This window comes from Lontra canadensis, unplaced genomic scaffold (genome assembly GCF_010015895.1).
Source record: "Lontra canadensis isolate GAN:19392208 unplaced genomic scaffold, GSC_riverotter_1.0 scaffold74, whole genome shotgun sequence".
Taxonomy (NCBI): domain Eukaryota; kingdom Metazoa; phylum Chordata; class Mammalia; order Carnivora; family Mustelidae; genus Lontra; species Lontra canadensis.
Genome location: NW_022631068.1, coordinates 3,100,064 through 3,125,130, shown reverse-complemented (window position 1 = coordinate 3,125,130; position 25,067 = coordinate 3,100,064). Strand labels below are relative to the sequence as shown.

At 40.9% G+C, this 25,067-nt stretch overlaps 1 protein-coding gene and 1 long non-coding RNA gene across 2 annotated transcripts; one reads left to right on the top strand and one right to left on the bottom strand.

Moving 5' to 3' along the window:
- Positions 1-845: 845 nt before the first annotated feature.
- On the bottom strand, positions 846-1,643 carry LOC116881405. Its single transcript, XR_004385404.1, has 2 exons — positions 1,516-1,643; positions 846-971 (listed from the first exon to the last, which is right to left on the bottom strand). It is a non-coding gene; the product is annotated as an uncharacterized LOC116881405 (long non-coding RNA).
- Positions 1,514-24,091, top strand: SPTY2D1 (SPT2 chromatin protein domain containing 1). Its single transcript, XM_032881184.1, has 6 exons — positions 1,514-2,000; positions 12,718-12,832; positions 13,792-15,390; positions 16,990-17,161; positions 19,661-19,738; positions 20,885-24,091. The coding sequence occupies exons 1-6, from the start codon at positions 1,941-1,943 to the stop codon at positions 20,976-20,978; spliced, it is 2,118 nt and encodes a 705-aa protein (XP_032737075.1). The 5' UTR covers positions 1,514-1,940; the 3' UTR covers positions 20,979-24,091.
- Positions 24,092-25,067: the final 976 nt, after the last annotated feature.

The window sequence follows — 25,067 nt, the reverse complement described above, 5'->3', positions numbered from 1 at the left end:
CAGCCTGTAACAGCCATGGTTAACCTTACTTGAATTATTTTACAGTAATCTTTTAATAACTATTAATAACACTGTTATTTTCATTTTATAGATTAAACTGATGTACAGTCAAGCCCTGACTAAAGTCAAACAATAACCTAGAAATCAACAGAAGTGGGGCTTAAACTCAGCTAACCACTCATCAAAGGCCATGGTGCTGAAGGATGAGTTACAGCTGGCCCAGCAAAGTTTAGAGGGAGCAGAGCAGGCAAAGAAGAAAAAAGGGGGAAGGTCCTGGAGTGGAAGAGAGCTTGGCACAAATAAGGGAATGAAAATGTGGAGCTGATGAGGTTACAGAAGTGGGCCAGGGCAAATCATGGCAGTCCTTAAAAGCTACAGTTAGGATTAAGATTTTTGTCTTTATCCTAAGAACAATCAGAAGACACTAAAAGATGACCCTACCTGAATAGAGAGAATCACTTGAAGGAAATTCAAAAATCTTAGTTTTGATTTTTTTTACAGTTGAGGCCCCCTAAGATCTGCTAGCTTTTCCAGTACATTACACTCAAGCTTCTTCATAATCTGTGATCGTGATGGAGAAATATTTGTAGAGTTGGCCTCCTGCAAGTGAGAACTACTTCAAGTAGGTGGGCATGTATCTGAAAAGAATGTATAGCATAAGTGAGCTGTAGGCTACGCTGGCCTCTTTGGAGGGAATAGGAAGGTTGAGAATTCCAGGTCTTCCAGCAATCTAAGTCTTCATCTGGGTCTGTTTTGGGGCAGCCTTAAATGAAGACATGCAGTCAGGCCGCAGCTCAGCATTAAAACTTTAGTTGTAAAGAGTAAGACCGAGCAGCTTTGCCTAATACTTTAAAACAACTTTACTTAGGTATAATTTACATGCTGCAAAACTCACCGAAGTGTACAATGAGTTTTAGTAAATTTACAGCACAATCATCACCACGATCCAGTTTGGGAACATTTCCATCATACTGAAAAGATCGTCCAATTAGTTAGCAGCCAGTCGAGGCTTATTCCCACCCCAGGTCTAATTAGTGTATTTTACTGAAGGAGACGACTTTACAGGGCCCAGATACTCTTAAAAGGAAGCCGAGACTGGACTCCCAATTAATATGGAAAATATATGTATGTTTCATCAGTGCGCCAAGTTTTGTCTAGACTGGGTCTGTATACAAAGAATTCATTCATCTACTACGTGAAGCTTATTAACTAGATGAGACAAAAGCACTAAGCCTGCGCATCTACACATGACATGCATGCATCTGTGTAGGAGGTGAGCACACACCGTGTGCCAGGACGGGATGAATAATGTGTATCCAACACCGAGGACTGGTGCGTACCGTGTGCGCCTGCGCAACTTCACGAGCGCCTAGAAACCTGTAACTGAAACCCCCTGCTCGAGACCTGTCGGCTCAGCTGTTGGGGCCCCGCCGTTCCGGACCTGAGCGCCCACCCGTGACACCCAGCGAACCGAAGCCTGGTAAGTAACCCCTTACCCTCCCACCCCTCGCTCACCCTACTCAGAGCTCACAAGGAACACCGAGATAATCAGGTCGCGCGCCCCGGCCTCCAGGGAAGCCGCTCTCTCCCTTAGCCACACCCCTCATTTCACTAGGCCGCGTCTCCTTGGTCGATGAAGGGCCTAGTCCCGCCCTTCCGAGCTAACGCCAGCAGCCACGTATCACGTTCTACGCGTCTGGAGCCTGAAAGCGGAAGTTGCGCCGGAGACTCGCGAGCGGAGCGCCGGGCCTGAAAGGATATAGGCCGCAAGAGGAAAAGGGGCGGGCCGACGGCATTGGAAGGCGCCGGAAGTGGTCGTGTTGAGGAGGGGTGGGAGAGGGGTGGGCCAGGCAGTTCACTTGGCTGTTGCTGGGTGCTTCGGTAAGGCGTACTTTCGCTTCTTTCCGAAAGCCTGGCCCAGTGTCTCCGCCTCAGCCAACATGGATTTCAGGGAAATTCTCCTGATAGCCTCCAAAGGACAGGGTGTCAACAACGTGCCGGTAAGTACCAGCCGGGCGCTACTGTAGGGATTAGGGAATCTTCAAGTTTGGAATTTGTGGCCCGTGGAACTTCCAGGCATCCGCCTGTCCTCTCTGGGAGAGGGAAGACCTGGACTCCTTATTTCCTTTTCTCGGGTATGCACTCCTGGGGACTCCGGGTAAAAAGGGGCTTGGAGTGCGAGGTGGTAGCCTTCCGGAGAGTGAAGTTCGCTGGCTTAGTCACCCCTGCAACATGGGCTTTGCAGTTCGGGTATTACAGAGTTGCGTGAAGGTTGGTGAGTGAAACCGTGCCTGGTACATGGTGGAATCTTTCACTAGTAGTTTCTGGCTTCGGCTTAAACTTCAGTACAGGGGTTGGGAAGAAAGCATGTATGTTAGGGAGTTTCAGGGGTTTTAGGGACTTACAGCTTTTTGGCTGTAATCCCCGCCGAAGATGGGATTAAACATTGTGTGATTTCTCGAACAAGTTTTCTGACTTGTGGCCCCACCCACCCAGCCAACGAGATGATAAAATTATAACCTCCCAAAGGGTTAATAATACCTTTTCTATTGGGAAGAGAAGTTGAGCGGATTCCACGAAGTCCCTGGCCAACAGAATGGGTGAGCCAGTTTCACCTTCCGTTTACTTGTGGCCTTCCAGATTTGTCTTTGTTTGAAATCTAGGTCCCATTTGCTCGGTAATATTTGCCAGTTCGCTAATGTTCGCAGAGCGGTGTAAGACTTTTAAAATCTACATGCTGAAGTCATGGAGAGTGCCTGGTTTGCGGGGTTGTAGCTGTTTTGCATAAACTAATCATTTCTGGATCCTCAGATGGTACCCACAGCACAGCTGTAAACCGACAAATTGCAGTGTGATACCTGCGGTTTGAGCACTGAGGTGTAGAGCTCAAACAGCTCTCCGTTAAAGTCAATTCAACTGGAATTTATTGAGCTCTCACTATGCGTTCTGCATTTCTTAGATTTTTGTGTATTTGCAGTGGTTTGGTTTTGTTTTGTTTTTCCCACTCCTCTGCTTTTCTTGTCTTCTGAGGCTGGCCCATTTTTTTTACCCTTTTGAAAATGTTAATCTGAAGATAGTAAAATAACTGATAAATAAAACTGGTATCTGTCAGTATAATAATTATTAAATTGCTCTATATTCATCTCCCATCCCAAATACTCTGAATAATCATTACCCTAAATCATGAGTCATAAGATCTGCAGGTGGAAGTTATAGGCTTAAACCTCTGAAACCTTGAACAACAGAATTCACTTTCTGCAAATACTGTTCCTAGACAAGTCAGTATTGGAGCTGGTAACCATTCATCTTTGCATAATGAAGTCCATATTCTAGATGTTCCTGAATTTCAGTGGAGGTCAAAAAATAGATAATACTAGCTTTGATGTCCAGTAATATTCTTTATCATCTCTTATTCTAAAAACCAACAGCGGCTGGGAGAAAAGCAGGTATTCCTGGGCAGAAGGTTTCAGAACACATACATTATCAACAGATCTGTGATAGAAATAACAAAGATTGGAAGCACAAAAGACAGATAAATTGGTGAGGTCATTTAAAATTTAATAGAGGAATGTAAGCATGTATTTTATGAAAACATGCTTTCCCCAGCCTACCCTCAAACCCCCACAAAAAGCTAGTAGGCCTAGAAATTTGATTTAGTTACCATTATAATCCGTATCTTTTTACATCAGATGCAGTATATCACAAAAGGAACTGTTGAGGAACAGAGCAAGATAGTAGTTGAATTTAATCCATGATTTTGCTTTCTCTCAGTTCATCTAATTATTCTGTTACTTTATCAGCTCAAAGTAAAGCCTCTGAAAGCACACCATCAATTGTAAAATATATATTGTACAGTATAATAGATTATTCCAAAGCAGGTATCTTAACCATCATCCAAGTAAAGAAACATTTCAAGTCACACACACACACACACACACACCCATGTTTGACACAAGCTTGATTGATTGATTGATGGTCTGAGAACCACAGAGGCTTTGCAGTAATTGACAGGTATAACTCCTTTCCTCTCTCTAGTGCTTGGTTCTTATTTCCCCTTTAGTCCTCTTCTTCCCCACCTTCCATTTGGATCTTATCAGAGGTGATGTTCAGATTTCAGTCTTCAGAGTTTCTATGTCAGACCTTTGCTATAGAAAGGGCATAGGGTGACTAGCACTGATTAGCTCCAAGGGAGGCTAATGTATAAAACACCTGGACGGCCACTTTGAACTCTTTCCAGGGTGTCATTTTTTAGAGGTAACTATTGTATCTGGTTTGAGAGACAATGAACATTTCTGTAATGCAACCTCTTCCCTGTTTTTTTTTTTTCTAGGAAAAGTAGTTACTTTATAATAATGTTTTAGTTAAAACAAAGGAAGTATTGCATCATGCCTAGCAATATTAGGCATGTTATCATTTCCCAATGGAAAACTGAATTTAAAAAACAGCTGATCAAGGTGATGTAACCAGTTATTGTCTTAAGCTCTGTTTAAGTTTAAAGGAGAAAAAATTTTTTTTTTATAATCATGACTTAAATTTTTTCTCCCTGGTTCCTCTAGGAAAAATAAAGTTTCTTGTTTTAATAGAATAGTAGAGCTTGGAATATGGATTCTTGTAGGTTGCAGGTAACTATAATTGATGGCTTGTACTGCATGAGTCAAGTTATTCGGTCTTTCTCACAGCCGTACCCTGAAAATCATCCCAGACAAGATAACTGTAGTTCCGGTGTGATCCTCAAACCAAAGAGTAAAGAAGAAGCCTTCATGTAAGGGTTTGGGGGGTGATAGCCCCTTGAGGATAAGAATATTGGTACTGAGGGGTGCCTGGGTGGCACAGTCGTTTTAATTGTCTGACTTGATTTCAGCTGAAGTCGTGATCTCAGGGTCCTGGGACTAAGCCTTGAATCAGGCTTTGTGCTAGGGGTGGAGCCTACTTAAGATTCTCCCTCTCTTTCTCCCTCCCCCCCCAAAAAGAATGTAAGTACTAAAAAGGAGCTTAGGGACTTGAACTGAGGTGGCAAATTCAGATGTCTTCAGGGCCAGGTAGGTAATGTAAGTTTGTGAAGTAGTCTGGATATAAAATGATATGGGCCAAGCTCTGTGTATTCAAAAGAAGCCTACCATATGTTATAATAGTTGTATTTCCTTTTATTTCTTTTAAGATTTTCTTTATTTGAGAGAGAAAGCAAAAGAAAGAGAGCACAAGCAGGAGGAGGGGCAGAGGGAGAAGCAGGCTCCCCACGGAGCAGGGAGCCTGATCCCAAGAGGGCTCCATTCCAATCATGATCTGAACCAAAGGCAGACACTTATCCAGCCGAGCCACCCAGGTGCCCCTGTTTCCTTTTAAAGAACAGTATGGGCCAACAAAGTTGTTTCTGTGGACACTTTACAACTTTTGGTCTGTAATCAATTATAATGGGATTGCTCCCCATGCTTGCATCTGAAGATGACTTTGCCAGTGCCTGAAGTAGTTTTGGATTGCTAGCCTAGAGCAGTACTTCTTAACCAGTGTTTTCGGGAGAAGGTCTTTAGAAAATCTAACCCCCACAGAGATTCTGTTATCTCTCTTACCCAAGAGAATCTCCTTCTGAACAATAGTGATAACAAGTTAATATTTATAATGCTTACTTGGTGCCATGCGCTATTCTAAGCACTGTGTATATTAATTTAATCACTATAATGACCATATAAGGAAGGTTGTTTTACAGATGAGGAAACTGAGGCCCAGAGAGATGAAGAAACTTGCCTAAAGTCACACAGCTAATAAGCGACAGGGCTACTAATGGCAGAGCAGGGAATTTGCCGACTGGCTCCAGAGTTCTTGCTCTTAATCATGATCCTGTGTTAAATGAAGAGTATATTGGATGTGAGGAAGGTTGTCATCTATAAAGCCTAAACCCATCCAGCTTCCTACCCTTAACTCCAGCCTAATATAGCTTTAGGCATAACCCTTGGTTTTTTTATGGCAATTCTCCTCAAGTCTGATGAGAGAGAAATTTAAAGGGCAAACCAACAGAATTTGGAAACTGGTGGGTAGAGAGAGATTTACAGTCTGCTTGGGAGAGTGCCAGCGTGGTTAACAGAAATAGTCTGAGGGTGAGGGAAGATAAGATTAGAAAATTAAGTGGTGGACCTGTTTGAGGTCATGGCACTGTCCAAGAGGCAGATGGAGATTAAAGAGGGGCATTTAAGATTGTGGTTAGAGCTGAAATGATGAAAGTGTTGGATTATGTTAGAAGTGAGACATGTTGTAGTGGGAATACTTTTGGACCTGAAACAAGGAGACCTAGATTCTAATTCACACTCTGTTGCAAACTGTGTGACAATCAGTAAATACACAGTTGTGCTTTTGGGGCCACTTCTTTTTTTTAAGATTATTTATTTATTTATTTATTTGACAGAGAGAGAGAGAGATCACAAGTAGGCAGAGAGGCAGGAAGAGCGGGGTGGAGGCAGGGAAGCAGGCTCCCCGCTGAGCAGAGAGCCCAAATGGGGCTCGATCCCAGAACCCCGAGATCATGACCTGAGCCGAAGGCAGAGGCCCTAACCCACTGAGCCACCCAGGTGCCCCTTTGGGGCCACTTCTAACACAGAGGTTGGACTAGAGGCTCTGAGGTACCTATCTAATACTACATTTTATAATCAGGTATATTTTTATAGACACAGTAATAGTAAATTTTACATTTGATCCTATAGCAATCCTGAATAACATGCTTGTTTTATTTTTACCTCTTAGCCACCGGACCTGACTATGATGTTTTGAGAACATGTCAGAAATTGTGTAATGATTATTAAACTCAAGGATGTACTCTTTGAATATTCCTAACTCCTAATTCTAACCAATACTAAATCTCTAGTATATGTAAAGCCATCAGGAAATTTATGTTTCCTACTATTACAACTATATGTTATCTCCTGAGTATAAAACAACTTTCAAGAAGGGATTGACTATTGATTCCAACATAATGTATTTGGTTAACACAGGTCTCCAGACAGAAAACTCCTTATTTTCTTAATCTGACCATGGCAGTATAATTTCAATGCAAGGAACACATATGTCTCAAAGTGAGTTAATGTTTTTTAGGTCTGTTGGCTTCAGAATTACAAATCTTGGCAAAACCTCTCATACTGTATTTAAATGGCATAAGCTTCACTGCTGTGGATCATTCATTGGGGTCCAGCAGAATGACTGAGTTGGCTTGCAGTGTAATAAAATGGATACACTTAGGATAAAAGAAACTCTTGTCCAGCTGCTTTTCATGAAGCTCAAACAATGAAGCAGCCTGGTGCCTTGAATCCAATTCAGAATTGGTGGGTGCATCTTGATGTGCTGCTGCTAGAGCTAAATGTGACCATCTGATGCAGGAAAAAGTGCCAAATAGATCTGCTTTATTAAATAGAATAGAATAGAATCCCAGCCTGAGGCTTTTTAAAACTTGGTTCTCTACTGGGCTACCCCTGTAGGGCTAGGGGATTATCTAATATATTTTATTACAACAAATCTTAAATCTTTTGATACCAGAGTCTCCCATTTTGAAAGGTCTGGCTAGCTCAATATTAGGAAGATCTATAGTGATATACCCAAGAGAAATGGTGCTCACACAGAAAAAACTGTACATATGTGTTCATGGCAGCAATATTCACAATAGCCAAGACATAAATACAAATACCCATCAACTTATGATGGATAAAATGTGGTATATCAGCACAGTGAAATATTCAGCCATAAAAAGAAGTACTGTTACATGTTACAACATGAACCTGGAGAACATTGTACTAAGTGAAAATACCAAAATACAAAAGGCCCCTGTATCAGGCAGGGCTCTCCAGAGAAATAGAACCAATAGGATTTATTTTAGGAAATTGGTTCATGTAATTATGGGGGCTGGCAAGTCTGAAATTTGTAGGGCAAATACCTTCTTCTCTGAGAAATCAGTTTCTGCTCTGAAGGCCTTCAACTGATTAGATGCGTACCACCCCCATTATGGAGGGTAAACTGCTTTACCTAAAGTTACCTGATTGCAGATGTTAACCATCCCTGCAGAATACCTTCATAGCAACACCTAGATTAGTGTTGGACTAAATAACCGAGCACTGTAGCCTAGCCAAGATGAAACATAAAATTGACCATGGAAGCCATATAGTGTATGATTTCATTCTTTTTCTTTTAGTTTTTATTTGAAAAAAAAAAATTATGAGAAGTCAACACTGACAATAGTAAAATTACATTATCACCATTTAAATTTGAATTTACTTAGGTATTATTCAAATAATTGTCATTTTAACGTTCTAGGTATAAAATAAAAATAAAGTTTTAGATATATTCTGTTTTTCCTCCAAAAGAATTAAAATGATATCCTTACTGAAACATTTAATGGTCATAGAAACTAATCATTTCTTAATTCTAGTTAAGGCAGAAAAATAATTACAATTTCTCAGTTCAGGGATGTTAAGAACCAACTTACAGAGCATTCTCGCAAAGATACTTTCTTGACCTCGGAAGACATCTATTTTCAAACTTAATAGTAGAGTCAAGTGAAAATTAACAATAAGGGGTTTTAAAATTGAAGAATCTTACATATGTTGTATAAGCACTCATATATATAACCATTTGTCTATGGCCTATAAAGTTTACCTTATATTGTGATACATATCACTATATAATGTACACCGGGTACATGATTTCATTTATATGAAATGTCCAGAATTGACAAAGAAAAGTAGGTTAGTGGTTGCCAGAAAGTAGGTGAGTGGTTACCAGGGGCAGAGGGGCAAAAGGAAGTGGGGAATGACTGCTAAAAGGTAAGAGATTTCTTTTTTGGAATAATGTCTTGAATCCAGTAGTGGTAATGATTGTTCAACTCTCTGATCATACTAAAAACCAATGAACTGTACACATTAAGTGGGCAGATTTTATGGTATGTGAGTTATATCTCAATACAACTGTTAAGAAAATCACCTGTGAAGACCCAGTCCCCCTTTTTTTAACCCCAGATTTCTAGGTTTTGACCTAAACTTTGCCTAAGAGAATATTTTAAAGAGAATATTTCAGTATTTACCTGGTATTGGCTTTTGAGTGCATCAAGCTACAAAGGATGTAAGAAGCTATTCATTATGATTCAGCTCATGTCAGTGAATAAGATTAAACGTCATCAAGTTAGGACCTTGCCCTTCTTGTTTCCTAGCAGACCCATGAAATAAGACTTTATAGATTCATTGAATTCCTTCTACATCACAGGACAGGACAAAAAGTACTGCAAAATTATTGGGTTAAATGTAAAGCCAGCTTAATAAGTATCCTAGAGGATTAGGGGTATTAGAACAAAAAAGCTGAATTTAAAATTGGCAGTGTGAATGGATGGAAATAGGATGGAAATAGGTGGATACTTTTTGGAATTCTTTTCTGAGTGGATCTGAGATCCTGAACAGCCCCCTCCTCTGGCTTTCCTGTATTTTTAAGTTCCTTTTTGGTGTTTCCCGAAGTGCAATGCATATAGCTCTGGCTGTACAGTGATTTTAGGTGATACATAAATGCTTTTAGTTCTCATAGTTTTTATATATATATATATGCATATATATGTGTATATTTGTGTGTGTGTGTATATATACATATATATATATATAAAATGGTTGTATTTTAGTATGACTTGGAAAAATGTGGCCTTTCAAACCAATCATTTCATGGATATTATTGTTTGAAGTAAAACTATAATAATGTCATGGTGTTAGGTCTCTTAAAATTAGTAAAAATACAGGTGGCATACTAAAAGGGCAAAAATTATTGAAGATGTTATGCAAATGACTGAAGCTTAGTCAACTGTGCCCCCATTGATATTGTTGTTTTCTCTCTGGGTGCTTGTATTTAGTCGTGAGTAGCTTTTCAGCTAGTCCTATCCCATTACCTATCTTTTGAAATCCCAGATTAGGAAGAAAGATTTCTATCCTGAAATCAAATTAGGAAGTGCTCATTGCTGTAACAGCAAGATAATGAACCAATGCTGCTTAAGGTAACACTACATGTATATTGATACTTTGTGGGAGAAACCTTGTATAAGCTTCGATTTGGCAGGTTAATCTATGGACCAAGTAGTTGCAGACACAAGAATCCATCTTTCATCTTACAAATCTACCTAATGGGATAGGGTGAAGTGAGTGTATGTGTCTCCTTATGAGTCTATATTATGTCTTATGCAACTTAAATCATATTCATGATGGCTCTTCCATTAGAAAAAGGTGAACCTCTTGTAGATAAGGCCTATGTTTGAGGTTCTTGTAAATCAGGACAATTTTATATGGCTAGTTAGGTAAAGCAGCATTCTTTCTCTAAGTTTTCCTTTCCCTCTCCTTTTTTTTTTTTTTAAGATTTTATTTATTTATTTGACAGACAGAGATCACAAGTAGGCAGAGAGGCAGGCAGAGAGAGAGGAGGAAGCAGGCTCCCTGCTGAGCAGAGAGCCCGATGCGGGGCTCGATTCCAGGACCCTGGGATCATGACCTGTGCCGAAGGCAGAGGCTTAACCCACTGAGCCACCCAGGTGCCCCTCCCTCTCCTTTTCTCCTTTAAATATGGGGCCCCAATCCACAATGGAAAGGGTCTACTATTGAATTTACAAACATAGGGACTTATTACTGGATTTTATTGTGACTCAGCCAAAGTGACTGGGAAAGGAATCTGATGCTCTCTTGGGATTTCGGTCAGGGGGTGTGTCAGGTTGCAGCATCACTATCATGCAGGATTTTCAGGTTGGATTAGGGCCTGCTTCCGTGGCCAGCTGTGTTGGTGAATAATGTAGCTGGAACTTCCAGCCTGTTTCAGGATGCCTTATATTTGCCAGCCACATAGTAAGCATGGATCCTTTGGGTTTCCTCTAGGAATTTCATGCACATTCTGGGAATCAGTTTTTTGGTTCTTACGTAGCTCAATTTGTGTTCAGAGGTTAGTGTTTCCTTTTTAACTAGCACCACAACAGGTGCAGTAGATAAGAATGTCATCTAACTAATAAGGGAGGGCATTTAAAAACTTATTTCCTACCCATATATTTAATGTGCAGTGGTTCTAGAGCTGAATCATCCTAATCTGAGTTATTCTGTTTTCTGTATTCTGAGTTATTCCTCTAATGATAGACACTCATAAAATGGAAATATTTTTCCTATCATAGTTCAGATTAACACACCTATAGTGGTAGTCATTTCCCAATGTCGTTACATAAAAATAAAAGCACAGAGAAATACCATCTGTGCCAGGATAATGTTAGTACTTTTTGGGTGATGTAGAAACCTGTCTAAATGGTTTATGTGGCATATTAATATTTAATGAACATAAAAGCTACGGTTAAAGGTTATAAGAGAATTGGGCACTTCTTGCTGCTTAGATTTCTTTGAAATACTTTTTAGCCATGGTTTGCCATCTGCTTTGCCTAGGGTCAAAGTAAAATCTCAGTGTTTGATGTTATAAACAGAATAACCTATGTAGCTGTGAGTCTCTACTAGAAAACAACCTGGAATAAGGTACTCAGGAGAGAAAATTTATGAGTATTTTTTTCTGTTTGCTTGAAAAGTTAGACTTTGAAAGGCTTAGTTCTAAGGAAGGTTGATTTTTGTTTTTTTTTTTTAAGATTTTATTCATTTATTTGACAGAGAGATCACAAGTAGGCAGAGAGGCAGAGAGAGAGGGGGAAGCAGGCTCCCTGCCAAGCAGAGAGCTTGATACAGGGCTCAGTCCCAGGACTCCGAGACCATGACCCGAGCTGAAGGCAGCGGCCTAATCCACCGAGCCACCCAGGCACGCCGATTTTTTTTATTTTTAATCAGAATTTTAAAAGAACCCAGGGGCGCCTGGGTGGCTCAGTTGGTTAAGCATCTGCTTTTGGCACAGGACACCATCCCAGGGTCCTTGGATAGAACCACCCCTCCACTCTTCCCCCCAACTCCTTGCCCCTGCCTTCTTGCTCAGTTGGGAGTCTGCTTCACTCTCTCTCCCTTTGCCCCTCCCCACCTTGTCCTTTGTGCGAGCTCGAGTGCTTTTCTCTCTCTCTCTCTCCGTCTCTCAAAAAGCCTGCTTCTCCCTCTCCTACTCCCCCTGCTTGTATTCCCTCTCTCGCTGTGTCTCTCTCTGCCAAATAAATAAAAATAATAAATAAATAAATAAATAAATAAATCTTTAAAAAAATTTTCTTTAAACAGTCTATGCTAGGGGCGCCTGGGTGGCTCAGTGGGTTAAGCCTCTGCCTTCGGCTCAGGTCATGATCCCAGAGTCCTGGGATCGAGCCCCGCATCTGACTCTGCTCAGCAGGGAGCCTGCTTCTCCCCCTCTCTCTGCCTGCCTCTCTGCCTACTTGTGATCTCTGTCAAATAAATAAAATCTGGGGAAAAAAAAAAAAGTCTGTTCTAAGTGGTGATTTCTTTTCAAAAGGCCCCCAGTCCAAGTACCTTTTTGGGAAAATAACCCAAAAATGTTATTTCTCTGAATTGTTCACTTATGCATTATTTAGGATGTTACAAAGAAATTCTGTGCCTAAAACCTGTCATGCTTAATTCTATTCAGACCAAAATTTTATAGTTAAGCTTTCATATGGGTTATATGATCTCTTAATTATTCAGAATCAGTTTTTCAGTCAATAATGAAGTCTCTTGATTGTTTGGTATGGTGCCTTACACCTAATAGCAAATACATTTTTAAAAAGTTGAATTGATTGTAACTTTCACTCCTTTTTTTTTTAAGAAAAGGTATAGTTTGGCAGTGGGGCCTCCCAAAAAAGACCCGAAAGTTAAGGGTGTCCAATCTGCAGCCGTTCAGGCTTTTCTCAGAAGAAAAGAAGAGGAGCTCAGGCAAAAAGGTATGTGTTTGTAATCTTATTCTCAATTTTAAAGTCTTCCACCTTCACAGCTAGCTTGTACTTAACTAGTGGATGCTTGTTATAACATAATAGGCTAACGGATTTGTGCATGTGCCTAAATCAGCTGTATTTAGAGGATTACATATGTTATTTCCTTTGAAGAGCTTTTGGGGTAGTGACCATATCTTCCACTTGGCCATAGTAGGTCCCAATAGGAATTCCACTCTTGGGCCTTCATTTTGAATCTGCTTCTGCGTATTTTGTTTTTTAATTTTTGTTGTTATTATCAAGAATGCTATCTTAAAAGGTTAAAATAGGGATAGTTTTTGAAGACCAGTAAACTCAAGCAGTAGTTTTACCTCAGGCAAATGACAAGGAAACTGATTTAATACATGTAAGTATTCATTTATTCATAATTAATAATGCCTGTGAAATGGGTCCTACTGTTTCTTTAACTTGGTATATATTTGGTACGAATTGCTTTCTATATTTAAAACTAAAAGCCCACTCTCTCACCTGCTTTGTCATATTGAAAGACCCATATGTGGCCCACTCATTATGTAAAGATGACTCAACAGGTACTTGTTCAAAGGACTTCCTCATTTCATTCCTAGATGTCTTCAAACTGTAACTTGAATCTTGCTTGTATTTTGGTCCCCTATTGATTTCAGATGAAATACTTGAGACCTCCAGACCTTGAAATACTTTGTTCTAGGGGGCGCCTGGGTGGCTCAGTGGGTTAAGCCGCTGCCTTCGGCTCAGGTCGTGATCTCGGGGTCCTGGGATCGAGTCCCACATCGGGCTCTCTTGCTCGGCAGGGAGCCTGCTTCTCTCTCTCTCTCTGCCTGCCTCTCTGTCTACTTGTGATCTCTCTCTGTCAAATCAATAAATAAAAAAATCTTAAAAAAACAAAAAAAAAAAAAAAAAGAAATACTTTGTTCTTGTTTTGTCTCTTTTAGCTTTAGAGGAGAAAAGGAGAAAAGAAGAACTAGTGAAAAAGAGAATTGAGCTAAAACATGATAAGAAAGCAAGAGCTATGGCCAAAAGGACAAAGGATAATTTCCATGGTTACAACGGGATTCCCGTTGAGGAGAAGTCAAAGAAGAGGCAGGCAGTGGAGCGCCACACTAGCCAGGCAACAGAACTAGCGTATGAGATGGAAGAAGAAGATGAATTCTTAGAATACAATCAAGCAGAATCAGAGCAGGAGTCTGAGGAAGAGCAAGAACCTCCCAAAGTTGAAAGCAAACCAAAGGTTCCCCTTAAAAGTGCCCCACCGCTCATGAACTTCACTGATCTACTCAGGCTGGCTGAGAAAAAGCAGTACGAACCAGTGGAGATCAAGGCAGTGAAGAAAACAGAAGAGCGGCCTATGACTGCAGAAGAACTTAGGGAGCGAGAATTCCTTGAAAGAAAGCAGAGGAAAATGAGACCTGAGACAGACGCAAGACTACCTCCAACCAAAAAGACACCCTCTCAGAAAGAAAGTGTGGGCACAAAACTTAGCAAGCATCCTTCTTCCAGGGGTACTCCCCTTCCTCATGCTGAGAAGAAATCCAGACCCAGCACAGCCACTGAGAAACACTTAGGTGTGTCTTCAGCCAAATCCATGCAGGGAGAGAGGACCAAAGCAGGATCTGTCAGTTGTTCTCAACCCTTACTTCGTGAGAGCCATGACAGACCTGTCTTCAATGGGGCTGGAAAGCCCCACTCCAGTACCTATTCACCAAGTGTCCCAAAGACTTCTGCTAAAGGGACTCAGAAATCTGCTACTGAGCACAAAGCCAAAAAATCTCCTCCCCATCCTAGCCATTCCAGGCCTGGGCTCATGGTTACCCCACACAATAAAGCCAAGAGTCCAGGTACCAGGCAGCTGGGCAACAGCTCCAGCTCAGCTTTTGGACGGCCGGGGACAGGGACTGCTCGGCCTACAGTTAGTTCTGGCCCCGTGCCCAAGCGCCAGAATGGCAGCTCCAGCTCAGGACCCGAGCGATCGGTCAGTGGGACCAAGAGGCCAGCCAGTGACTTAAGTCTCTCCGGACGGACGCTCAGTGGTACAGGTGGCCCTGGGCATCCTGCAGGCAGCTCAAGTGGCCCTGGGCGACCCACCAGTGGCTCAGGTGGTTCTGGGAGAGCTATGGGCAGCTCTGGTGGCCCTGGACGGCCTATGCGCAGTCCACATGACCTTCGACGACCAGTGAGTGGCTCTGGCCCCCCTGGGCGGCCAATCAGTGGCCCTGGGCAGCCAGTCAGTGGCGCTGTGCGACCAGTCAGTGGTCCTGGGCGGCCAGTCAGTGGCCCTGGGCGGCCAGTCAGTGGTCCTGGTCAATCAGTAAGTGGCTCAGTTTTGGCTGGACGGACTGTCAGTAGTTCAGGGCCCGGAAGACCAGTGAGCAGCGTGGGACCTGGGCGACCAGTTGGTAGCTCCAGTCTCCCCCTAAAGCCCAAGTGCACCGTTGTCTCAGAAACAATTTCTTCTAAGAATATAATTAGCCGATCCAATAATGGACAGATGAATGGAATGAAACCTTCCTTATCTGGCTACAGATCTGCTCAAGGTAAAATTGTCCCTTACCCTAAGAATATTTATTTGTTACCAGGAAATTGGAAAGAATACTTTGTTTTAGATAACCAGAGGCCTTGTGAACCCTTCCACATACTCTTGTGTTGATAAAATCCTGATGTTGTGTAAGAGTCCCTGGAGTGATCATAACTTGGAAAGGGCTTCAGAAAGAGTTATCTAGGACCCTCTGTGTTCACCCCTATAATATCTCCAAGTGCAATAAACTTGGCTCTGTGATTTGGAGGACAGGGTGAGTATATATGCCTTATGTGGTTCAGTGAGTTAATTCATCTTTACCTTTTCACGAGGGCTAGAGAGACTTCTTCAAAAGCTGGAGCATATTTGTACGGTTGAAGCCTTTTGGTGCATTGTTTATTCATCAGACACCTGTTAAGTACCCACGATCTACCAGGAACTGTTTCTGATTGCCCTTGTGTTTTTACTTTTCTTCATGGTGATAAGCATTTGTTAAAGTACTTGTTGAGGGGTGCCTGGGTGGCTCAGGGGGTTAAAGCCTCTGCCTTCAGCTCAGGTTGTGATCCCAGCATCCTGGGATCGAGCCCCGCATCCGGCTCATGCTTCCTTCTCTCTCTCTGCCTGCCTCTCTGCTTGCTTGTGATCTCTGTCTGTCGAATAAATAAATAAATAATCTTAAAAAAATAAAATAAAGTACTTGTTGGGTGCCATGGAGAATATAAAAAGAAACAAAACACAAGATTCCATGCTTTAAACTTCTTAATTCATCTAGAACCTTGGTTCTCAAGCAAAGATGATTCTGATGCCCAGTGAACATTTGGCAGTGTCTGGAGACATTTTTGTCTGACACAGCTGGGGTTAGGGATGCTCCTGGCATCTTTGAGATAGAGGCCAGAGATGCTGCTGTCACCCTACAATGCACAGTACAGTTTCCTCACAACAAAAAATGATCTGGCCCCAAATGTCAGCAGTGCAGAGGTTGAGAAGGAAACCCTGCGCTGAGGAGACAGGTCATGCATATTAACAATAACTCAAGAACAACAGAAGGAGGAACTCTAGTCAAGGACTAGAAATCAGTTGTTCCCAGATGCTAGTCCACTAATCAGTGTCTGTCTTCTGCAAAGCTTTAATCACATTTTTGGCAAAATGACAAAATAAGGATAATGTAGTGAGTTTTTTTAAAGTTAGCATTACTCATTTTGAACAATTTATCCATAATTCTGGGAATCTTTCATACCTTGTTGAACTTCTAAAAAATGTACCTAAGTTATGGTGATAGTAGATGGTAGGTTGTTAGCTTTGAATGTCTTTTCTTGGTAAAACTAAAAGTTAATGATCCTGTAAGCTTTTTTTTTTTAATTTTACCAGTTTTTTAAATCCAGAAGGAAGGGAATTGCTAGGCTAGAAAATGTAACAGATGCTTCCAGTAAGCCGTTTATAAACAACGTGAAGCAGCGGGGATGATGTAGTAATGACTCCCTGCTACCAGCCAGCACGCTGACTCTGGTTTTTGAGGATACTGTCTTAATGAGTTCTCAAAATTTCAGTTTATGTAGAACTTTGTTGGGACTACTTTCAGTTTTAATACTCACATAAATAATGGCTTTTCTCTTCTTAGTTCCTCAAAGACCTCCCTTCCCTAGTGGTTATAAAAGGCAGCGAGAATATGAAGAGGAGGAAGATGATGATGAATATGACTCGGAAATGGAAGATTTTATTGAAGATGAAGGAGAACCTCAGGAAGAAATATCCAAGCACATTCGAGAGATCTTTGGCTATGACCGAAAAAAGTAAGACTAAAGATTTAGATAAATGATACACTTATTTTGAATGACTCATGCTGTGAAGTCAAAGCAAACAATAGTAGTAGAGGCATTGAACACAAATCTTTATTAGGAACCATTGGATAATTCTTTAGATGTACTCTTTTGGCATTTAATATTTAAGAATTAAGTCAGAAATTTTTGTGTAGTTGCATGCCGAGAATACCTTTTCTTTTTTTTAAAGATTTTATTTATTTATTTGACAGAGAGATCACAAGTAGGCAGAGAGGCAGGCAGAGAGAGAGGAGGAAGCAGGCTCCCTGCTGAGCAGAGAGCCCGATGCAGGGCTCGATCCCAGGACCCTGAGATCATGACCTGAGCCGAAGGCAGAGGCTTAACCCACTGAGCCACCCAGGTGCCCCCCAAAAATACCTTTTTAAACTCTTTATAGGATGTATATTTAATGAGAGTGAAGCAGTTTAGTGTTGGAGCACTAGATTGGCTTTTAACTCAGCCATCCACAGAGCTATGTTGAAAGCTGGTCTGATCTGACATCTGCTTTTTATTTGATGTAAAAAGCTATGCTGCGGGGCACCTGGGTGGCTCGGTGGGTTGAGCCTCTGCCTTCGGCTCGGGTCATGATCCCAGGGTCCTGGGATCGAGCCCCACATCGGGCTCTCTGCTCAGCGGGAGCCTGCTTCCCTCTCTCTCTCTCTCTGCCTGCCTCTCTGCCTGCTTGTGATCTTGGTCTGTCAAATAAATAAATTAAATCTTTAAAAAAAAAAAAAAAAGCTATGCTGCTCAAATGTGTGGTCCCTGGACAGCGGTCAGTATGGGACCAAAATCATTGATATCACCTGACAAAAGCATCAGAAATGCAGGCTCAGGCCCCATTTCAGAGCTGCCAAATCTAAATCACCTCTATAAGGCTCCCAGGTAATTCATATGCACGTTAAAGTTTGAGAAGCCTTGTATAGAGGAAAGTTCAGGGTTTGAATGGAAGTTCTGCCACTTACTAGCTGAATAAACTTGAGTGAAGTGTTTTTTTTTTTAAGATTTTATTTATTTATTTGACAGAGATCACAAGTAGGCAGAGAGGCAGACAGAGAGAAGGGGGGAAGCAGGCTCCCTGCTGAGCAGAGAGCCCGGTGCGGGGCTCAATCCCAGGACCCTGAGATCATGACCTGAGCCAAAGGCAGAGGCTTTAACCCACTGAGCCACCCAGGCGCCCCTTGAGTGAATTATTTTTAGAATGACATCGGGAAGAGGACACCAGGGTGGCAAAGTCAGTTGAGCAGACACTTGGTTTCAGCTCAGGTGGTGATCCTAGGGTCGTGAGATCGAGCCCAATGTTAACTTCTGAGCTTGTGTGGAGTCCGTTTGAGACGCTGTCTCTGCCCCTCCCTCTGCTCACTCTGTCTCTCTTTTCTCCCTCAAATAAATTAAAAATGACATCTAAAAAAAAAAAATGACATCTAGAAGGATTAAATGAAGTAGTATATGTGTAAAACAGAAGGGACTTATCTCAGTGCCTATCGGTCGACATTTGCCATCTTCTTTAAAGCCATCAAATATGAGAAGTTAGAAGGCAATCCTAAAAAAAGGTGTTTTTTTTTTAAAGATATTTTAAATAAATTAAATAAATAAATGAAATATTTAGGGAACTTAGGTGGCTCAGTCTGTTAAGTGTCTGCCTTCAGCTTAGGTCATGGGTCCTGGGATTGATTCCTACGTCGGGCTTCCTGCTCGGCAGACATCCTGCTTCTCTCTCTCCCTTTGCTCTCCCTGCTTGTGCTCTCCCTCTCTCTGTGTCAAATAAAAAAAATCTCTGTGTCCAAAAAAAAAAAGTATTTAGTAGTAAAAAGAACTGGAAGAAAAATCAGATTTAAATGTCTAATATTAGTAATGTCATTAGCTAGTTACATGTTCTTGATCAAGCCACTATTCTGCCTGCTTCAGTGCCTGCTTTTTTTTTTTTTTTTTTCCAGGATATTTATTTGTTTGACAGAGAGCACAAAAGCAGGGGGAGTGGTAGGGGGAGGGAGAAACAGGCTTTCCACTGAGCAGGGAGCCCGATGCAGGGCTCATTCGCAGGAACCTGGAATCATGACGTGAGCCGAAAGCAGATGCTCAACTGACAGAGCCACCCAGGCGCTCCTTCAGTCTCTGTTCTAAAGTCCTTCCCTTTCTCATGAAGCTCAAATGAGATTAATATGTATATAATGATTTCAAGGATATTGTACTTTCAGAATTTTAATATAAACTATCCTGTAACTAGAGCTGAAAGAGGTGAACATCATTGGATTGGTATCTTCATCAACATGAAATTCAGGAATAGTTGCTTTCAGAAACGCCCCTCAACCCATCCTCTACCCCACCTCACTCCTTGACAAGCAAGAAAGAGTAATTCTGTGTGTGTGTTTCTGTTTTAGTTATAAAGATAATTTTTTAAACCAGGAGGTTGGCAGTTCCTTTTAAAAACTGGGAAGTTGGACTTTTTTAATAACGTTGATTTCTTCTTGTCAGATACAAAGATGAAAGCGATTATGCCTTACGTTACATGGAGAGTAGTTGGAAAGAACAGCAGAAGGAAGAAGCAAAGAGGTAAGCACAAAACTTAACACATTTGTGCAGAAATGTCCTGAACGTTCTTTCTGTTTCCTGCTTCAGTTGCATGCACCATTAGGAGCAGCAGCTTTGGGCCACACAGTTCTGAATTACAATCCGCTTACTTGCTGTGGGGCTTTAGACAAATTCCTTAGCATTTCCAAATCTGTTGTCTTGTTTGTAAAATGAGAATTTACTGTTTTTACTTACTGAGATACCGTATTAAAATAATGTGTACCAAGTTGCCTAGTGCAGTGCCTCACCCATATAAGCACGGAGTAAGTGCTGGAAGCCTCCTCTCATCCCATTGCAATGTGTTCTTGTTTTTTTTGTTTTTTTGTTTTTTAAAAGATCATTTATTTATTTGACAGACAGAGATCACAAGCAGGCAGAGAGGCAGGCAGAGAGAGGGGCAGGGAAGCAGGCTCCCTGCTGAGCAGAGTGCCCGATGTGGGGCTTGATCCCAGGACCCTGAGATCATGATCTGAGTTGAAGGCAGAGGCTTAACCCACTGACCCATCCAGGCGCCCCCCGCCCCCCCTCTTTTTTTTAAGATTTCATTTATTTATTTGAGAGCAAGAGAGAGTGGGAGCAGAGGCAGAGGGGGAAATAGACTCCCCACTGAGCAGGAGCCTGATGCCACACTCTCTCCCAGGACCCCGCGATCATGACCTGAGCCAAAGGCAGACGCCCCTCTTTCCCCATCTTTAATTCCCTTCCTATATCAGACACATCTCAGTCTTGCTAACCTATATATCCCTAATGCTGGCATTAGGGACCTGAGAAAGGATATGAATGGAGGGAGGGGATAAAAATAGAATGTTATTTTATTTATTGACTAAATTTTCTTATTTTTAAAAGCTGTTAATCATAAGTAATTTATATCTTACTACTTTATTGGGAACGTTAAGATATTTTGTGTTGAGGTTTTATTTGAGGTCTTTTTTCTATTGTAAGTGAAGTCAGTGGCAGAGGCTCCTAGTAAAAAATACACCTGCTAGTTTGTTTTCAGTGGTAAAGCTTTGAGGCATTTTTAATGCATCAGCATGTTCCATGTGAGCTCTGTTTAAATTTCGCTTTTAATTTTTAAAGAGTGTTAATTTCATGTATATTGACAAATACTTTTTTTTTTTTTTTTGACAGTTTAAGACTAGGTATGCAGGAGGACTTAGAGGAAATGAGACGTGAAGAAGAAGAAATGAAGCGTCGAAAGGCCAAGAAGCTGAAGAAGCGTTAGCTGCTGCTTGTATTTATTTTTGTGAAATTCTGGAGACTCTCTGTTGCAAGGAGGTCCTGCCTTCAGAATGAAGAATCCCCTTTATGATTTTAGATTTATACTTGGGTACTCAAGGAGAAGGAATGCATACTGTCATTTGCAGGCTGTCATTGGAGCATAAAGTATTTTCAAATACTTTCCAGGGTTAGATCTGTAATGCAGATGATAGAATGCCCAGTTGAGTGCTCTTAGGAAGTTAACTGTTCACAGGTGCCAGCCTTGATCCTGATGAGCTATGCACTCTAAGGTGGGGCCACTCACCAGCCAGCCAATCTTAACATTGTTCCTTTGCTACTTCGAAAAGGAAACAAAAAGGATTGCCTCGTTACTTCATAATTCTGCTGATGTGTGAGTAGGGCAATGCCTGGCTCCCAGTTAACTTTGTCTTTCAATGAGAAACCTGGCCCCTTCCATGAATGTTGCCAGCAATAAAGTGACCTGTCCTAATCTATATGTTTGGATTGAGAACTTGAAAATGTAGAGTAGGCTTTATAATGATCATATGGATATCATCTCTGTGACTTTGAAGTAAAAAATAGAATAAATTATATTGTATTCTGCATTATTTGTGGATTGGATGCTGAGCATTCTTATTCACTAATTTAGGTGATAAGGCAATTAAAAATTTTTTTTCAAGTTAAAATACAAGTTATGCCATTTAGTTTAAAAATATATGTTTCCAAGTTTTCATTTCAGATTTACTCTTATGTTGGCTTTAGTATAAAATAGACAAGGTCACTGTGTTGATTGATTTTTATCTACAAAATTCATTTTTATATTGAAGAAAAATGCTTATTTTATTCAAACATTAGATTTGGAAGAGTAATAGTTTAAAAACTGAGGAAGTGACATGTGAGACTCCCCTTTCCTCTCTTCCTTCATTATAAAAATATTTTGGAAAAAGGTACCCCTGTACCTCTTGATATAATGACTGCATTTTATCTTAAATTCTTCAGCAATTAATGGCAAAAACCAAAAACTAAATTCATGTGTATCAAGAGCACCACCTTCTCTTTGCCCATATTGCACTTTTATTTCAAACTATGCACTGTGAAGAGATGTTTTTCCCAGGTTGGAAAGGATGTTCCGTTACTAGTGTTTCACTGGTCTGTGGAACTTTCTTCATTGTCACTTTTTTCAAGTCATATTTATAGGCTTGATATCTCTTAAGCCTCAAATCCTGGCAATTCCAATCAGGCTGACGTAGATTCTGGCTGGAGAGAAGCCAAGTCTCAAGGAAAGTCAACAACGGAAAATGAGATACGATGCTAGAGAGTATTTGTCCTAGGTTCTAAATGTGGAGGGTTGGGGGCAGTGGGACATAAGCTTGTAAAACAGTTCCAGGTTGCTTTCATGTATTCCTTTTTATCCATAAAGCTTTCTTTATTCTAGTTTGGTAGTAGAGATGACTGTTGTTAGCCTCCCTTAATGGGACAGCCATGTGACCCAGGCCCTTAAGACTCTCATTTTGAATTGAGTTTCAAATTTCAAAAGTTTAAGGATTTAACTTTGAAGCTGAATCCTGTGAAAGATGTATTCATCACTAGGAATAACACCCTTTCTAACATCCACACAGAACTGTTACACTGGCAGAAAATCCTATCCGCTGCCTCTCACCCATTTCAAATACCTTCAGTGAAATTGATTTAAAGGTAGTGTGCTGTTCCATGTAATGAAACAGGTTTGGAACATTTCCTTTGCTGTCACTCTTGTGCTTCCCCCCTGCCCCCCATTCAAAAGTTTTTTTCTTGGATGTATTTTTTCAATATGCAGACTTTGAAAATCTATTACAATCAAGTGCTTATCATAGCCAAAAGATTTCTCGTGGCTTAAAGTTTACTAGCACTTTACTCAATATGCAGTTATTTGTACTTAAAGGCCCCACTGTGCTCCATAATAAAAGTTCCAGACCTTGAAAAGTCAGGTTGTGTCCTTATGTGTGTATCACTTTTGAATGCATTTCTTCTACGGATGTTATTCTTCTTCAGCATCAGCATTATAAAAAAGGGCACTTCTGTAGCTCAGTTAAAAAGAAAGTCCTGAGAAAGTCTTTTAAATTAGTCTTGGCCTTGTTTCCAAATCCTGTCTTCCATTTTGTTCTGCAGTTCCTGACCACTCTTCCGAAAAGCCCACAAATCTTTGAAGAAACTGGAATAAGCTGTTATTTTATCAAGGTTTACAAATTAAGTGCTTGGTTTTTAACGTATCCTCTACCATTTTGGTTTTCAGATTTTTATTAATTCAATATCTGAAGATGTGCCTTTTATTGGGTAATGTTAATTCACGAATGTAGTAATGTTATTTCACGATTGTAATGTTACATGATCATAGGTGTGGCATTCTCTACAGATGATGTGAAAGGAAAGTAGTTTTCATAAAACTCATGGCTCTGATTGCACAGTCCCACTTGCTTTTGATGTTGCTATGTCAAAGCAAGGGGCACTTTCTTTTCAAGCTACTTTCAGAACTTGTCTTTGTATTTTCTCTAAACTGTAAATGCAGTTATGTCCCTTGGAGGCCAGGGTACCACATGTCACAGACAGCCTTACATGTGTGCCAGGAGAGGGTTCAAAGACTGTTAACAAAAAAGAAAGTATATGGGAACTCGAAATTTCATTTTTTTAATGTTACCCCAAGATTCTCTCCAAGAAATTACTGTTTTGTATTTTGTAACTTAAAAGCAGCTATTAGTACATTTCTGAGATATAGCACGAGACCAAAACATGTTTGGAAAGAGAATAAATATATGAAGAGAGACTGGTTGGTTTATTTTCAATGTGCTGAATATATTAGACTACTATTTATTTTGTGAGTGGATGTGATAAAATAAATATTCAGGTGTTCAGTGTATGCTTAAGAGTGAGATATAGATTTCTTTGGAGTTATTAAATCCATCATGTCTTTTACATAATGGACAAATCAAGTTTTAAAAAAGAAAACATTTACCTAGCTTAGCTTGTTTTCTGGTGCTGTTGACCTGCAAGAGAATCTACTTTTGCATATACAGGTGAAAGTTTTGCAATTTATGTATAAAAGAAATTGTAGGCATTAAAAATATTTTATTGATATTTTCACTGGTTTGCCTTTATTTACCAAAACTCAGATATTCCTTCTCCCATCGCCCTGAACATTTTCCCAGCTAGAACCCCCAGTAGGCTCATCAGACTTAAGATGGGATTTGCCTCCTTATACACACACAACTGTTCATTATCCCTGACACATTCATGTCCGCTCACAACTGACACCATTCCCCACCCCCACCAGCTTAAGAACTGGTCTGCTACCAGATACCCAGGTTAGGAGAATTGTTTGGAGGTATACTCAGAAAACTGGAGGGAAGAACTAGGTATATAGTTCTTATCAAGAAAATGAGCAGGTTCTGATCCCTTATAATAGAAAGAGCCTGAAATAACTTGAGATGAGTCCTTTGGGATATGTAGGAGGCAAATGGGCACAGCTGTGCAGCCAGAGAATGCAGGCACTTAACTGGATGAGATGCAGAGTCTTGGCCACATAAGAGGTATAAGAGATGGTACTATCCTAGAGTCAGGATTACACAGTGTTGCTTATGGCTTTTGAGTTCTATTTTCTTAACATAAAACATAAGGGCAATCCATTCAGTGCCCAGGGCCACTTAAAGAGAGTTTAGCAAACATGAACTAAATAGTCATCGACAAAATGTTACCTGCATAACCAAAAGATCTACTTTGGTGGTAACATTGCCCTTTTGAACAATGAAACGATCAGTCACCCCACGTAGCCACAGGATGGGAAAAGTTCCATACAGTTTGCTTCAAAAGTACTTGTGGGGCGCCTGGGTGGCTCAGTGAGTTAGCCTCTGCCTTCAGCTCAGGTCATGATCTCAGGGTCCTGGGATCGAGCCCCCCGCATTGGGCTCTCTGCTCAGCAGGAAGCCTGCTTCCTCCTCTCTCTCTCTCTGCCTACTTGTGATCACTCTCTCTCTGTCAAATAAATAAAATCTTAAAAAAAAAAAAAAAAAGTGCTTGCTCTCAGGTTCTTCCCCCGCCCCACCCCCCAACTCCCCTCAAG

Coding starts and splice junctions, on each gene's coding strand:
- SPTY2D1 (XM_032881184.1), top strand. CDS start 1,941: ATGGATTTCAGGGAAATTCTCCTGATAGCCTCCAAAGGACAGGGTGTC. Junction 12,833..13,791: donor AGAGGAGCTCAGGCAAAAAG/GTATGTGTTTGT, acceptor TGTCTCTTTTAG/CTTTAGAGGAGAAAAGGAGA. Junction 15,391..16,989: donor TGGCTACAGATCTGCTCAAG/GTAAAATTGTCC, acceptor TTCTCTTCTTAG/TTCCTCAAAGACCTCCCTTC.